Below are 16,181 nucleotides of genomic sequence, written 5' to 3'. Positions count from 1 at the left end.
AGAATTAGTAATACTGGATTATTACTTATCGTATACCTTCTGACCTACTTTAATAGCATTGCGGGTACTCAGTAAAAAGCTAAACAGTCTGAGAAAAGTTAGAAATAGTCTAGGCAGATGATAACATTTTTTTGAGATTTTCATTCCATAAGTAGTGAAAGACGCTGCAAAGATAAGAGTGGACTTATGCCTTTATCTTTCTTTAAATGAAAATATGATCATTTAAGACGAAATACAAAATGTTGTTAAACAAAATGTTGCTCGGTAAAATCGATAAGGCGCAACTTATCTATGTGTTTTTCTGTATGATAGCCTTTAATTGGCGTTTTTTTTTTTACATAAAGATCAATTTCTTTATGTAAAAAGCTAGTTTATTTACTCGAAAACCAGTCTATCGATTCAGCGCTTCAAAACCCAACTACATACGAATGAACCAAATACAGCACTATTCATAGTCGGAAACACGGGAAGTGATCTATTCATAGTCGAGCCACACGGCGCATAATTGTTTCCTCCAAAATATTTTCAATGGGCCTATAGTGAGCAGACAGAACCCGGACAAAAGGGGTAGGTATTAATTAATTATGTACAAATTGCTGTGAGAGTTGTCGGTGCGAAAATAATTGGTGTCGCCTCTGGTACAGTTGGCTGGTGAATTCATTAGTACAGTCGGCCGAATGAATTAATTTGAGCGTCAAGCATTCTGTTTGTTTGTGTGTTTTTTTGCAATTTTAATGCTAATGGGTTGTGGGGAGTTGGTGTGTGACTAATTGTATGTAAATAAGTATGTGGGCGACGGAATCTGAATGTATATTTATACAAAATACAAATAAGTAACGTGTTGCCAGGCTGTGTGTTATCCGCATTTTTTTCGAAGTCATTTAACGCGATAAAATGGTGTTCGTCACATTTACTTGACGCCAGGTTTCTACGTCTTAGTCCAAAGGCAATAAAACCTCTCTCAGTCCTACATCTATCTAAAGTTAATGAACTGGAAAGAGGATAGGAATGCCATGTATCAAATGACCAAAACGCAGCATATTAGACCTTTGTAGATATGGCTAGACCACATTTACGCTCACTACTAAAAGCAATAAAATTCTACGTGCAGACCAAAGACATTTTGAACCTAATATTTAGCTAGACTCAGCCACCCAAACCCTAGGACAATGGCCTTATAATGGACTCGTAACTACTGGACCACAACGCCGTGAGCCGTAACTTTTACAATAACAATCCTTATTGATAAGGGTCTAATTGTCAATTAATTAAATATTAAAAGGCAGGCAATCTGGTGCGCACTTTCTACTTCAAAAATTGCCCTTTTATATTGTTAATGCGGTTGGTTTAAGTTATGAACTTAGTTCTAGTTATTTTACTGTTAGGAAAGTCTTGTGTCTATATTTTGTTTGATTTTAGCCTAACCACATACCGCTAAGTAGGTGCCACTTTTTCGATCCCTATGTCACAAATAACAAACTGTTCTAAACATGTTTCGTGCAAATATTTAATTGTAAGGCATGTTATTTTCGATGCTCTTTTATTTTCAATCCAATACACAAGATACATAACTATCAGTCTACGGTGATTTTAGACTGCTCCTTTCAACAGTAGGTACATAGAAACCTCTAGATAAATACATATCCTAAATTCTCACCAAGATATATAAAAGCTGCTGACCCTAAATGCTATTAAGTCAGGCCAAATTGAATTAGTCGCTGCAATCTCATCACTTGGACCACACACTTAAGACGTGCACAATTTCGATTATACACGTAATGGACACTTAAGGGGAAGCACTCCCGTTTAAAACGAATAAATGGGCTCCTAATGAAGTTAGAAAGCCCCTTAATTACTCGATACAGACCTAATGTGACAAAAGATTAGAACGTTAGATATTTAGAGGTCGAGATTAGATTTATTAGACACGCTTAAGTGATTTTGTGGGGAAAATGGAAAGTTTTTACTGTAAACAATAAAGTCTTAACACCTAGATTTAATATTATCGTCAGTTAACTATGCAGTCATATTTATTTTTCTGTTATTTAATTAGTTCGAACCATTCCGGGACCGGTGAGCGGGCCCACGCCCGCAATACCCAACAATTTCTGCGCAGTCTCGCACAAGTTTCTGAGTCGAGCCATTATGTTTGGTTCCTACTATACCTTTTTGTTGCAAAGCAACCCAATAAGATGTAATTGTATTGTTCCAGGTGGCGGGTGTAGTTGGCAGAGCAGATGTGCTGGCCTGTCTCTTCTTCCTCTCTTCTGTTCTGCTGTACCATGGGTAAGATCCACATAAATACTATTATTTTCTAATCAAGTATTCTTAGGACTTGTTGGTTTAGTGATCGTAACTATTACGATCCTGGGTTTATTGCGTTAGATCATGAGGGAGTTATTAATGGATTTCATAATAATGGTATGTTAAAAAGTGGAGAATTTGGCGGTAGTGGTTGGTAGTATGGTGTGGTTGGTGAACCTGCCAGATAGCTATCAGATTCACAATAGCAAAAATCTTTTGGTAGCCATTTGCTTAATTTAAGAAAAAATTGCTAATTGATAAAATTTTTAAAAGCCATTTATTATTCTGAGAAGTGTGTAGACGCTATCTCACTTTCAAACATGACATAAACTTCAGAATGATAACCGTCAACCAGCCACCACTTCTCCTTAACACTCGAAGTAAACTTCTCCTAATAAAATGTTTTCCATATAAACCAAAGGTAGTGGTAGTTATGACGTCACAAGTTTGACGTCACAAGTTGTTCTAGGCTTGTTTTCAGTAGTTCGGCTTTGCCTCCAACCGCTACTTCGTCAGTTTTGAGGAGATGTTCCTAGTTTGACATGAATAACTGTGTGCTTTGAAATCGGTGTTCAGTGCTAACCTAAATTATTACTTTGAATTATATTAGCTTAGTCATGTACTCCCTTATGAAGTTATGTAGGTACTCTTTTATGTACTCACTTATACTAACTTATGTAGTTCCCTTATCATCATCTGCCTAGCCTTTTCCCAACTCTTTTAGGGTTGTCTACCAGTTTAACCGGATGCAGCTGAGTACCAGTCTTTATATATTGTTCCATTTTGTAATATATTATTATATACTTACTCCTCTATATAACAAATTGGAGAATGAGGCTTTTACTCAGCATTATTTAAAAATGCAATTCATAACTTAAACAAACAACAATATTTTATGCCAAAATTGTGTAACATGAAATATCTGGTAGGTACAGGGAATCACGGATCACGCCGATAATGATTAACGATTAGATTGCTAACGAGAGTGGCGCCCCCACTCGTATGCGGGGAATGTTATCAGTAATCGATAGAGATTACATTAGAACACCCGTCATACACGTGTATCGGGGGTAGAACGAATTTGTTTTTACATGCCAATATGGAGGTAGTTTGGTTGCTATTTGCAGTAGGTGTTGATAACTCAAACTTCTACCTAGCTTTTACTTACTTAGTTATATGCGTAGTTAATAATTTGAAATACACCTATATTTACCTGAAATCTTAAAATTATTAAATCTTTGTTTCGCATTCACCTGTCCACCACGGAAATGTTAAATACTCTGAAAAAGTTTGACATTTTACGCAGATACATGTTAGGTACATGACCCAAACATGAATGATCGAAACCACGGGGAACACTTAGTTATGAATGAATAAATACTATTTTATTTTGCTGGTATAAGTTGTTTAAACAAACATATCTCTCGTTCCAGGTCGTCAGGTCGTCACCGGGTGTGGTCCAGCATCGCGCTGGCTGCTCTCAGCATGCTCGCCAAGGAAACCGGCCTTACTGCACTGCTGTTCAATGTGGCCTTCGATCTGTACCGATGTTGGAGCTCCAATAGGTAATACAATATTATTCTAGAAGACAAACTTCTTCATAGATAGTAAGTAGCTGTTTACCGCAGTCTCACGTCCTGGGAGAATTTCTTCTCGTACTCGGATAAAAGTCTATGTTACCCGGGGAAAGTGTAACTTCCCAGCAGTGAAAGCTGATGAAGCTGATTTGAAAAAAACTTTTCAAATCAGTTTCATCTTTTCATCAAAACTTACGATCTAAAAGGATGAAATTGAAATTATACCATTGAATATAAGTCATGAACAGTTGTTGTTTTCAAAGATATTTGATGGCAGATGACATGATGATTTAACCAAAATTTCAATGTATTCCAGATTTTCGCCATCGTTGAAATGGCGGTGGCGCAGTGAAAGTTCGTACGGGCGTGTTTTGCGCGCACTAGCCGCGTTGGTACTGTTAGTAGGGGCTCGACTCGCCCTGCTGCAAGGGTCCCTGCCCGCGTTCTCGCCGCAAGACAACCCGCCTGCTTTCCATCCTTCCTTTAGTGTCAGGTAAGTCATTTCTATAAAAGGAATTAGGGCATTTACCATATTTATGTAGATTAAATAAACATGTAAGGATCTGATATTATTTTAAGATCTCATGAAACAAATCTGTTTTATAAATATACACCCATGTTTTAAGAAAATAAATTATCTTTTATCTTTTTAGATACACTTGAAACATTATCTATACTTACTTACAATATAACTTAACACCTTATAACTTCTACGTGCACCTAACTTTGACGTTTCGAAAGAGCTTTCATAGGCCTATTTGAAATAAAAAAAAATTGAGTTTGAGTTTGAGTTTGAGTCTATATTTATGTGGTGTTTTTAACCCCCGACGCAAAAACAACGGGGTGTTATAAGTTTGACGTGTCTGTGTGTGTGTGTGTGTGTGTGTGTGTATGTGGCATCGTAGCTCCCAAACGAATGATCCGATTGTAATGCGGTTTTTTTTTTGTTTGAAAGGAATGTCATTCGGGAGTGTTCTTAGCTATGTTTGGTGGAAATCGGTTCAGGTCTTCAAGGTCATCAGCTCGTTTGTTAGGTGTGATAGGAATGTTACACGCTCAGTTTACTTGCAAGCATATGTGGGATCTGAAATTTGAAATACTAATGTCTTCTGGAACCACTGAGCTGGTCTGCTTAGGACACGAAGATAGGAGAAGTAACCTTGAACTGCCGTTTAGTAAGCCCATCGAGTTTAGGCTCGTTGAATTTGTCTTGACGAGTTCTCTTCATGTTTCTGATTGACGAGAACCTGATGCTGAAAATGGGATGTGGCGGATGAAACCCTGGAATGCCGGAATGAAACGGATAAACCGATTTATATTTTTGCTGAAAATCTAGAATGACCAAAGGTTAATCTTTGTTGTTTCGCAATCTGTGCAATTCTCCCAGAGCTGGTTTGTCATGAGGATTGTTAAACAGCTTCTTTTGGCCGAGATCGCATATAGCGACCCCATTTTAAAATAACAGAAATTAAATGAAGGAAGGAAAAATTAAGGAGCTCCTTCAAAAAGCATGAAATAAAATTAAATTATAAATTTAAAAAAACCCCCGACCCAAAAAAAAGCACGCAATTATTATGACAAAAGGTTAAAAACGCTAACCCCTATAAAAAGCAAAAAATAACTTTTAACACTACGTAAGTACCAACTAAAGCATGTCAGACTAAACTAAATTTTGACGTGTCGGGGGACCGCTTTTTACCTTTAAAAATACTTACATAAATCAAATGATACCTACCTAATTACAAAATTCGTATAAAAAAAACACGTATCTAAACAAAATTGTATAAAAAGTTATAAGAAGTATATGTAATGTAGTAGTATATAATTACTTCTAACGTTAAGCTAATAAATTAGAGCGGTCTCCCGACACGACAAAATTTAGTTTAGTCTGACATGCTTTAGTTGGTACTTACGTAGTGTTAAAAGTTATTTTTTGCTTTTTATAGGGTTTAGCGTTTTTAACCTTTTGTCATAATAATTGCGTGCTTTTTTTTGGGTCGGGGTTTTTTTTAATTATCTCATAATTTGACTTTCTGAACTGGTTTGTTTTGACCGATAAACTGAATGTTGTTTTAAAATTTCAGACACTGTACAGATTTCAAATACTAAAGGCACAAAAAAATTGTGTTCTTTTTTTTACACGAGAGCTCATACTATACTGGACTTCTTTTATTTCCAGATTAATGACATTCTGCTACCTAGCAGCGTTCAACTGGTGGTTACTCCTGTGCCCGTGGGCGTTGAGCCACGACTGGCAGATGGGGTCCGTGCCACTCGTCACCAGCGGCTGGGACCCCAGGAACTTGCTCACTTGTGCAGCTTTTATAGCGCTCATTGCGCTGTCCTGTCGGTGCTTGGTGGATTTAGAGGTAATTATAGATTTCGAACAAAACGTCACATAGAAGAGAATGGCATACCCTATATAAAATTGAGATAAGGGAGATGTGTAGCTGACCTGTTTTACCATGTACCTACAAGTTTAAAATAATATTTTCACTCAAGCTCTCGTCCTTCTTCTGTACTGTAAAAAGGCCGATCTGATATAATATTCACACATTCCTTCATTAAGCATATTTTTATGAAAATGTATTTATTCAAAGTCAATTAATTCATAATTAATTCATTTGCTATGTTGTTTTTAATTAATATTTTCAGCTCCAACGCCACACGCCAGCCGTAGTCGGGCTGATGTTGCTGGTGATACCATACCTGCCAGCTTCCAACCTGCTCGTCACTGTGGGCTTCGTAGTGGCTGAGAGGGTCCTGTATATACCCAGGTAGTTATGGTCATAAAAAGTGGAAAGTACCTCGGTCGGTTTTGAATAATGGTTGAAGACGAAATAATCTTTAAAATTATTAAAAATAACTATACCTATGCGAGTTGGTGTCAGATCTCTCAGGCACAAGTTAACACCATAGAAGTCTCAAAAAACTCTTTTTCCTATGAATTGTCACCTTAAAACTAAGTTAGCAGTTGTTGTGACATTACCTACTGATGGCAATGAGTAAAAGGGCTTAAGATAAACAAAAAATAACAGTGGTGATAACAAGCCAGTGATGAAATAGGAACCTATGGCTTTAAAAATAACCTCATTTAATTTAATTTTCAGTGTGGGTTCAGTAATAATCACCGTATACGGAGTGCAGCTGATGTGGCGCCGCAGCTTCGGCAGCAGACTGTTAATCCTCGGAGTAGCTGTGCTGGTGGCTGGTGGAGTCGCCAGGACACATCTACGGAACAGGGATTGGAGGACCAGGGAGACTTTATTAAGGTCTGTATCATATATACTTATTGAGTGATACAGAAGTCTAAGATCTAAGTTATATGTACTTTCCAAGTATATCTTGGACACCAACGACTGATTGAAGGTGAAGGAAAACATTTCGAGGAAACCAGAACTATATAGTCTCTAATATCAAACCTGTATTGAGCAAGCGTGGTGGTTAACGCTCAATCCTTCTCTGTGCGAGAAGAGGCCTGTGCCCAGCAGCAGGACAACACTTCTTTATAAATTATAATATGAATGAGTACGCGCGTATGCACTTTAAAATTCAGAATTTTAATAGAATTTTTACATCATATTATTTTTGTTTTTCCAGAGCGGACCTATCAGTGTTGCCACATAACGCGAAGTTGCACTACAATTTCGCGAACTTCTTGAAGGATATTGAGCAACAAGAGAATGCTATCAAACATTACAAAGAGGCTTTAAAGTAAGTTATTCGTTCAAAAGAACCTTTTCCTTTGCCAATAGGACTTTAATGGTTAATTAATAAGTGTCATTTACAGTCACAATAAGCTTCTTTTATATTATTCTTCCAGACTATGGCCCAGCTACGCAAGTGCCCACAATAACCTAGGCACGTTAGTGCTGGCATCAGGACGGGCAGAACATCACTTCTTGCAAGCTCTGAAATACAACAGGGATCATGTCAATGCACATTATAATCTAGCTAAATTATACAGGTTAGTATGACCATTACTGGAAACATTACAAAAAAAGCAGACGATTGATGACTTAAATGTATGATTTATTAAACTTCTGTTTAACCAATTTTAATTAAACCATTTAATTTTTTTACGTAATCCCAACGCAGTCTGAATTTATATTAATATTTCTTGCATTTTATTTTTTGGTCCAAACATCATTTATAAAAACTTCCTGTATTCCTAACACTCCAAATATTCCAGAAAGAAGAATCGAATACCGGAATCTCTAAAGATGCTGGAACGCTGCATATCTTTAGAGCCGAGGTTTGTTCAGGCGTATCTGGAACTCCTACTGCTCAAACCTGAAGATGAGAAGAGAGGAGTTCTGGACAAGCTGCTGGAGTTGGAGCCCAGAAATTGGGAACATTATTTGCTTTACGGCAACTGGTTGAAGGACAGAGGTAAGTCGCAAGATAAACTCCTATCAATATTAAGTTGGTCGAAGTGAATAAACCAAGCAATGTCTTCAAATTCTAGCCTTTAATAATAGTAGATAGTCACAGTTCACACAAAAATGAGGAAGCTTTAGCCGCGGATAGATAACATGCATACGCATAGACTAGGCGACTGTCATGGCGGGTGTCGGCGTCGATCTCGTCTCGTGTTGCACGCGATGCCTGACTCAGCCGTGCAACCTTCTAATCTGTATCAGCAAAGAAGGGTACCTTTTTTGTCTATATAATAAAATAATATTTATCATGTTCCAGGTCTCCTACCACTAGCGTTAGAGTACTACACACGAGCGATGCGGCTGTCGTTCAGCAGTGCACACGGCAGCGCGCGAGGCGAGGTGGTGTCACTACGCGCTGCCTGCTTAGCGCTGCGCTCAGTGGGGCAATACAGCCGGGTGCTGCAGCTGTTAGTCAGGTAATACTGCACGAGCCATTCATTCTACCGTCAATTGATGACCCTTAAGATCCTGAAGATCGAGAGGAAAGTTGCTATACAACTGTCCTAAACAGATATCTTCATAAATTAAAGTTCCTCATCACAAAACACCCGTGACCGTCCCGGACATCGGTGACCGTCCCGGATCAGAATAGGACCTCCCCATCTCTTTCCTGTAGGTGTCGTAAGAGGCGACTAAGGGAGCCAAGACCTACTGCATTTTACTAGCTCTTTGGGCTACCCGCACGGTGGCGGACAAACCACCTTATTAGCATTCTCAAGGAGGGTTAGCGTCAGGCAGGCTGTAAAACTTATGCCAAAACATATTGTCGTATGTTAAGGTCCGAATATATTATGAATAGAAAAGTATGGAAGGAGAAAACATGCTGAGCCGACCCCAAATAAAATTGTGATAAGGGCAGGAGGATTATGAAGTTCCTCATCACAATATTATATTCGCAGATGGCACGGCGTACGCGGTGATGGGCAGCCAGCGAGTCGTCGACTGCTGGCGGCGCGCGCGTGGCGCCTGCGCACCGAGCTTGCCGAGCGCGCCGCGCTATACGCCCGCCCGAGGTTGCAGCCCACGCCTGTTAGTATACCACTTTTACCATCATATCTATAGATTTGATGACATTTTCTCAACTATGCTGAGGTCAACATCCAATGCCGAACTGAATGCAGCTGTTCTTGAACTAGTGTTTTTTGTATGCAGCGATAGCTAATCTAATTCCAATCCACACTAAGACAAACTTGAAAATTCATAGGAAATACTTAGTTGTTTTAAGAACTGAGTTTTATTACTATCGTTGAATGGTGTGCCTAAATGTAATTTTATTTTATACAATTATTTTATATCTTATTTATTACTCCAATTTATAAAACTAGTTGATTAAAATATTTTCTTTATTTAATTTCAGATAACATCAACATGTTTGCACCACAGTCACCTGGAAGTGTCGGTAGATCCAAACAAATTAAAACCAAACGATAGAATATTAGCACAAAACATAATGCACAGTGGTGCAACATCGAACGGTGCAGAAAAAAATAATGTAAATAAAAATAATTGCCAAAAATTCGAGCATAGGAAAAAAAGTGTTTCGCTGTCTAGCCATTACAAATTAACGCATAATAAATCAGAATCAGGACAGAGGCAGAAAAGCTGTCCTTTACACAAGAAGAAGAAAATTAAAGATCCTGAGTTCACGCCGTTTGTGTCAGACCATTTGATAAAGACTTATTAATTAGTCGTGTAAGTTAGATTTTGTTAGACAAGATTTTTTGTGTTACCGAAGTGTACTGTTGGTATAAAATACCTACTTTTTCATCCCATATGTAACGGTAAAGAATACTTACCTATGTATTTTAGGTAACACAAAAAACGTGTCACACAGTACATATTGATATTTTTTAACAAAAAATAAATAAAAGACTTTTGACAGTTATTAACTAGTCGATATTTGATAATATTTGTGCCATACCTAATATGTAAGTGATACCTAATATAGTTACATTTGATTTAAGTGATTTAATACAACAAAAACGGTGTCTGTAGAAGTTACCGATGTTTTCTTTTTGTTAATTCGAATTATTTCAAGAAAGTTTCAACTGTGTGATTATAATCTTGTTAAATACTTTGATAGACTACCTTTAATTTCAAGAATAATCAGTTTTTGTGTTATATTAAATACAAGTGATGTATCATTTTTATCATGGTACCTATTTTTTTCAACGCGTTGTTTTGAACTGTAAATAAAAATAACGAAACAATTTAGTTATACTTAAAATATGGATAAGAAGCGGTAAGTATTCTAAACGTTTATATAAATGAATACCTACCATTTATCAGAATAATTCTAGTCAAAGAATTGCTACCTATCATGAAAAGCTTGCAAAAGGCGAATTGATTTTTTGTAACAACATTTGTTTTATAACCATAATATAACGTGTAATATAAGTATTGTAAATAGTAATATTATTTAATGAGTAACTAGTAGATAAGTTGGATCGCACTCTGTTGCTTTAGATGTATCAATTTGTTTACTAACACGGTGAAATAAAATGATTGATGAATAGTTTTGTGGTTTTACTTCAAATCCTACTAAATGTTGGCATTAGTAAAATTACTAGATACTTAGGACCGATTACACTATCATTTACGTAATCTGTGGGTTAAACGATACTTTTTTACAAAGAAGTAAGAAAGAACTGGAATTTTCTCCAACCTTGTTTAGGTTAAGCAAGAAACATAACTCATAAATATAAGATGTAATCTTCGGCTACTGGCTTTTCTTTTAATCAGACATTTAACTTGTTGTTGAAAATGGGACAAAATATCTATTATTTTCGAAACCGATTTCAACAGGAGCAATGAACAAAAGGGAAACTTAGATTTACCTAATAAAATTACTTTCATTGTTCGCTAACAAAACACTGAACAATTTACAAAACAATTTAATTAAATATCAAATTAATTTATTTGTATTTTTATTTACCACAAAAGAAATTTTACGCAATGTGCAGCACTTATCTACCTGCTTATTTATTTTATACTAGCTTCTGCCCGCGACTTCGTACGCGGATCCTGTCCCTTATGCCAGCGACTATGGGGTCAGCAAAATCAAAGATCTGAATAGTCGCAATAGACGTGACCATAGGGATAAAAGTAGTGATTCTAATTAGACCGCATTTAAGTTGTGTGTGGCAAAAATATTACACGTAGGTATTATTTCGTAAAAAAACATTAAATAGATGACAAAGTCGTGGTGACTTAGTGGAATTCGTGGTGGTTTAGTGGGTAGAGAACCAATCTCTCAAGTATGAGCGTGCGTCTTTGATTCCAGGTCTGGCAAGTGCCTGCCAATGCAACTTTTCTAAGTTCGTATGTACTTTCTACGTATATTTTGGATACCAATGACCGTTATTTGGAGGGGATGTTAAACTGTAGGTTCCGACTGTCATTGAACATTCTTGGCAGTCGTTATGGGTAGTCAGAAGCCAGTAAGTCTTACCAAGGGGTAACCGGGTTGTGGAGGTCAGATAGGCAGTCGCTCCTTGTAAAACACTGGTACTCAGTTGCATCGTGACTGGAAGTCGACCCTAACATAATTGGGACAAAGGCTCTTGAGATAATAACGACAATAATAATGAGATATATGCACCGCAAGACATCTGAGGCTGATGACGGGGAGTAGCGACCCCGCGGGGCTATATATACTGAGTTCTCCAGGGAGAGTATACTGTCCCCCATCTCCGGCCGGTCGGAGTGAACCATGACGGGGGTAGGTCTCACGCCTCTGGCTTGGCTTGGCCGTCCAGAGTGGAGTCGCTAGAACAGGATTAGTGGCCCTGCTCGGAGGGTAGGTGCCTCATGGTAAGCACAGGGAGCGCGTAATCCGCGTTTAAAGTCCGCCGAGGTATCCTCACCCTTCAGCCGCTCATGTCCCTATTGCCCTCTTGTTGCTATTCAGTGACTGGTTACAGTAAGTGAGGTGGCGAGTCTCTACCTGCCGTTTTTACATGTACCTAATACATTGTCATCCACTAACATCCCATCAAAATAGCCCAAGTAGTTTTCCTCCATAGTTAGCAATAGTTTAGCACAGAACCGGGGATTGTCTTTTTTTTAACGACGTCCACCGGGGATTGTCCTTGGGTTCATTTCTATAGTGTATAAAGGGATAATCGTCGGTTTTGTGTCACCATTTCATTAAAGTTGTCTCAAAAGGGCTTCAGCGTGTTGGCTTCGACCCCACGTTTGCCTCCCAAAAATTTGGAACTCTGTAGTCCCGAGGTCTGGAAGAGATATACAAAATAATAATGAAGATAAAACGCAACAAAGTTAGAGAGTGGAGGCTCGTGACGCCACGTCTAGGTATGTAAAATTTGTACTAAGCAGTGACTTAACACGAAATTCAAGCGTTGTTGTATCTTCGTTATTATTTGTTTGTGAGAGAGAGAAAAGAAAAATGCGTGTCCATTATTTTAGGGTTATCTAAAAGACGGACTAATTACTTATTTTGATTCACTATACCTATTTCATAACATTCATTTCTATACATTTCAAGTGTAGTATTGCTCTTGAAGTTCCACATCAGGTGTTCCAGATCTTCGATGTTTACACGTCAATAGAGAGTGCTTATCAGATTGAACCACTTTTGCTAAAACGTCATATCTTTATAAGCTATAGTCTAGCTGGGCTCCTGGGTTTCCACATTAGGTGTTTTACATCTTCAATTTTTATAAGTCAACAGAGAGTGCTTATCAGATTGAACAACTTTTGCTAAAACGTCATACCTCTATATGCTATAGTCTAGCTGGGCCCCTGGAGTTCCACATCAGGTGTTTTAGATCTTCAATTTGTATAAGTCAATAGAAAGTGCTTATCAAATTGAACAACTTTTGCTAAAACGGCATACCTGTATATGGTACAGAGAAGCTGGGCTCTTGGGGTTCCACATCAGGTGTTCCAGATCTTAAAATTTATAATCTCAGCTGAAAATGCTCATCAAATGAAACAATTTTTGCCACGGCACCATATTTGTATCTCTTATAGTTTTATTGGTCTGTTGGAGTTCTGCATCAGGTCTTCAAGTTTCGAAGATAAATTATAGCCTATATGTTGACCAGGCCTAATACTGATACAACAAAGAAAAAATCATTGAAATCCGTTCAGTAGTTCGGAAGATTAGCGTGTACAAACAAACAGACATACAGACATACAGACATACAGACATACAGACAAACAGACAGAATTTTTTTTTTGGATTTGTGCTCCATTACTGTTTCTAAACCCCACCCAATTATTATTTTTTTAATATATTCAATGTACAGACACAGTTTTTTTACAGATTTATTATATGTATAGATGACGTAATATTTGTTTGACATACTTATTCTTATTTTGTTCTAAAAGAGGTCGGAATTCTTTTATTAAGAATACCTACTATTTGTCATGTTTTACTTATTGTGATTGTCTATCAATTTTAATTGAAATTCGCAACAGAAGCTATGGAGTAACAAATAACTTTTTAAACTATCTTGTAACTTCTTTTGTAAGGTATTAACAATACATTCTTGTTGTTGAATTAATAAAACCTACTGAACTACATTTGATGTATTTATTTAAACAACTGTCCATTGAAGGACTTTCTCGATTCCCGTATTTACTTCTTAAATATAAGAAGTATTTTAGTGCTAAGTAGGTACCTCTTTTATTTGTCACATTTTTGCCTTTCGAATATAAATAGGTACCAATAGATCCTATGAAAACAGCTCTTTTCTCAAAAACTGCTAAATAAGTTATGGATGAAGATTCAAATAAAGGTAGTCAATAAACAGCATGATTACAGCAGCTTGTTCACATAATATAACAGCTATTTTGCATTACAATGACATCTGTTCTAGTTTTTCTCTGTAACACTGAAGCCGACATTATCGTGACTAATGTAACCGATATTTCAGTATCTTAGCTGAAGACTGTCACGATTCACATTATAAGTAAATATTGAGTACTTATTGGACATCTTAAAGATGTATTTATTTCAATTTAACGCTCGTGTGCATTCGTGCGTCACTTTGCAGTCCTATTCTGTGACGAAAAATAGTAATGGCGGCAATTGTGTATAATTTGTAAATGACTTAGGTATATTTACACTTACGTTTTCTTTTAAAATGCTAGTCTAGTTCAACCCACCCCTGGATAGATGCAATCTACATTTTTATACAGCGTTTTCATAGCAGCTGCGTAGCAGCGTAAAGTACGCTCAGTTTTGATACGCGCGGCAAAAATCCGCTTAGTTGAAAGCGCTGTTACAGCGCTACTGCTACTAGTAGGGATTGTTCACACCAAACGTATTGTCCGCCGCTGACTGTGAGTATACTCACAGTCGGCCTCAGTGTGAACGTCGACTCAATCTGCAGTACGCGTACTCACCAAGCCGACAATAGGCTATAGCGTACGATGCGCTACATGTGTGAACAAAAGAATACGCTCGTGTAGGTTCACACTAGATGCGTACGCTGAGCGGCCGACTATTCTACACATAAAAGAGCTCAGTATTTGAAGTTGCTCGTAGTATTTTATAAACGATATCTGAGATCACTCGTGGTTCCCATACGATAAAACTAGTGTATTTTTTAAAAAAATCGGACGTTTACTGATATTTCAATTAAATGATGCGCATTCAGATAGTTGCCATTTGCGAAGCTCTAGAGGAAGACGAAAATAATAAAAAGAAGAGATTGTGGGTACATCCCTTAAATTTGAAGAGATGTTTTCTTGGTCAATTTCATACTTTATATTTCGAATATAGACTTTATCCAAATAAGTTCAAGAAATATTTTCGTATGACAGTAAAAACATTCGATGAGTTACTATCTTTAATACGTATAAGTTTATATAAAAGGGACACTAATTATCGACGTGCTATTCAGCCAGAAGAAAGATTGACAATTACTTTAAGGTAAGAGGAAAACAACTTGTACTGTAATCAACACTTATTTATTATAATCAAATCAATCACGTTTAAACAATTGCGAAAAGAACAATGTCAGACGTCCATAGTAACTTAAGCTCAATAAAAATATTTCATGTACAGTGAAAATTCTTACAGTTTCTTGTGTAGTTTCCCGCTGATCCCCCCAAAGGATTGTTCCCCCCAAAAAATCCCCCGTGGGCAGAAAATACCCCCAAATTTGGGGGGAATCCCCCCAATCTGGCATCACTGCCGCGGCGGTGCGGACGCGGCGGAGCGGCGGTGCGCACGCGGCGGAGCGGCGCTATTCGGCAACTGCGTCCGCGTAGCCAATCCGCGTCCGCCGTGCATAGTCGCGTAGTAAAATAATCGGCTACTGAGAGTCAGCTACAACAGACGACGTAACAGCGTATAGTCGGTTCGGTGTGAACGACAATTTCAATATATATGGAAAAGCAATAAACTGCGTAACGCGCGCTCACAGTCAGCGGCGGACAATACGTTTGGTGTGAACGATGCCATACTACTGAAAAAAATAATTCGAATTATTTGCACTTCTGTTCTCGCAAACAATTAACCCTGTGTGCTTATAACTTCAGTATCACTAATTGCAGAATCTCAATGAAAATGAAATTATGTACAGTCAACTTCAGGTCAGTGGTAACAGTTTTATAGGAAAATCGTACTTATTACTATTGAGTTAAGGTGCATGACAGTTACCACTGATGTGCAGTCTACCGTACTATGTTTAAAATTAATTAACTTTTTACTCGGGAATACGCATTGGCTCATTAATCAAAATAAGTAAAAACACATTGCAGCAGCCATCTTGGTCAAGGAGAGGTTGTGTTACGGAACCTTTTGCTGAATAAAACCTCTGCTTCTATGTTGAGGTCATATTCGACGGAATCAACTGCTTTTTGTCCACAAAATATCGTAATA

At 37.6% G+C, this 16,181-nt stretch overlaps 1 protein-coding gene across 1 annotated transcript in view; it reads left to right on the top strand.

Moving 5' to 3' along the window:
* LOC124632701 (protein O-mannosyl-transferase TMTC1-like) overlaps positions 1–10,813 on the top strand; it is a 96,781-nt gene extending 85,968 nt beyond the window's left edge. The window contains exons 3-14 of the mRNA XM_047167648.1: positions 2,213–2,286; positions 3,738–3,869; positions 4,198–4,374; positions 6,061–6,250; positions 6,537–6,658; positions 6,992–7,153; positions 7,482–7,595; positions 7,705–7,848; positions 8,074–8,273; positions 8,580–8,739; positions 9,223–9,352; positions 9,681–10,813. Coding sequence (XP_047023604.1) covers positions 2,213–2,286; positions 3,738–3,869; positions 4,198–4,374; positions 6,061–6,250; positions 6,537–6,658; positions 6,992–7,153; positions 7,482–7,595; positions 7,705–7,848; positions 8,074–8,273; positions 8,580–8,739; positions 9,223–9,352; positions 9,681–10,007 — 1,932 coding nt within the window. The 3' untranslated portion in view covers positions 10,008–10,813. The remainder of the gene's footprint in view (positions 1–2,212; positions 2,287–3,737; positions 3,870–4,197; positions 4,375–6,060; positions 6,251–6,536; positions 6,659–6,991; positions 7,154–7,481; positions 7,596–7,704; positions 7,849–8,073; positions 8,274–8,579; positions 8,740–9,222; positions 9,353–9,680) is intronic.
* Positions 10,814–16,181: the final 5,368 nt, after the last annotated feature.

Source organism: Helicoverpa zea, chromosome 8, assembly GCF_022581195.2.
Source record: "Helicoverpa zea isolate HzStark_Cry1AcR chromosome 8, ilHelZeax1.1, whole genome shotgun sequence".
NCBI classification, from domain to species: Eukaryota; Metazoa; Arthropoda; class Insecta; order Lepidoptera; family Noctuidae; genus Helicoverpa; species Helicoverpa zea.
This window is presented reverse-complemented; position numbering and strand designations above follow the sequence as displayed.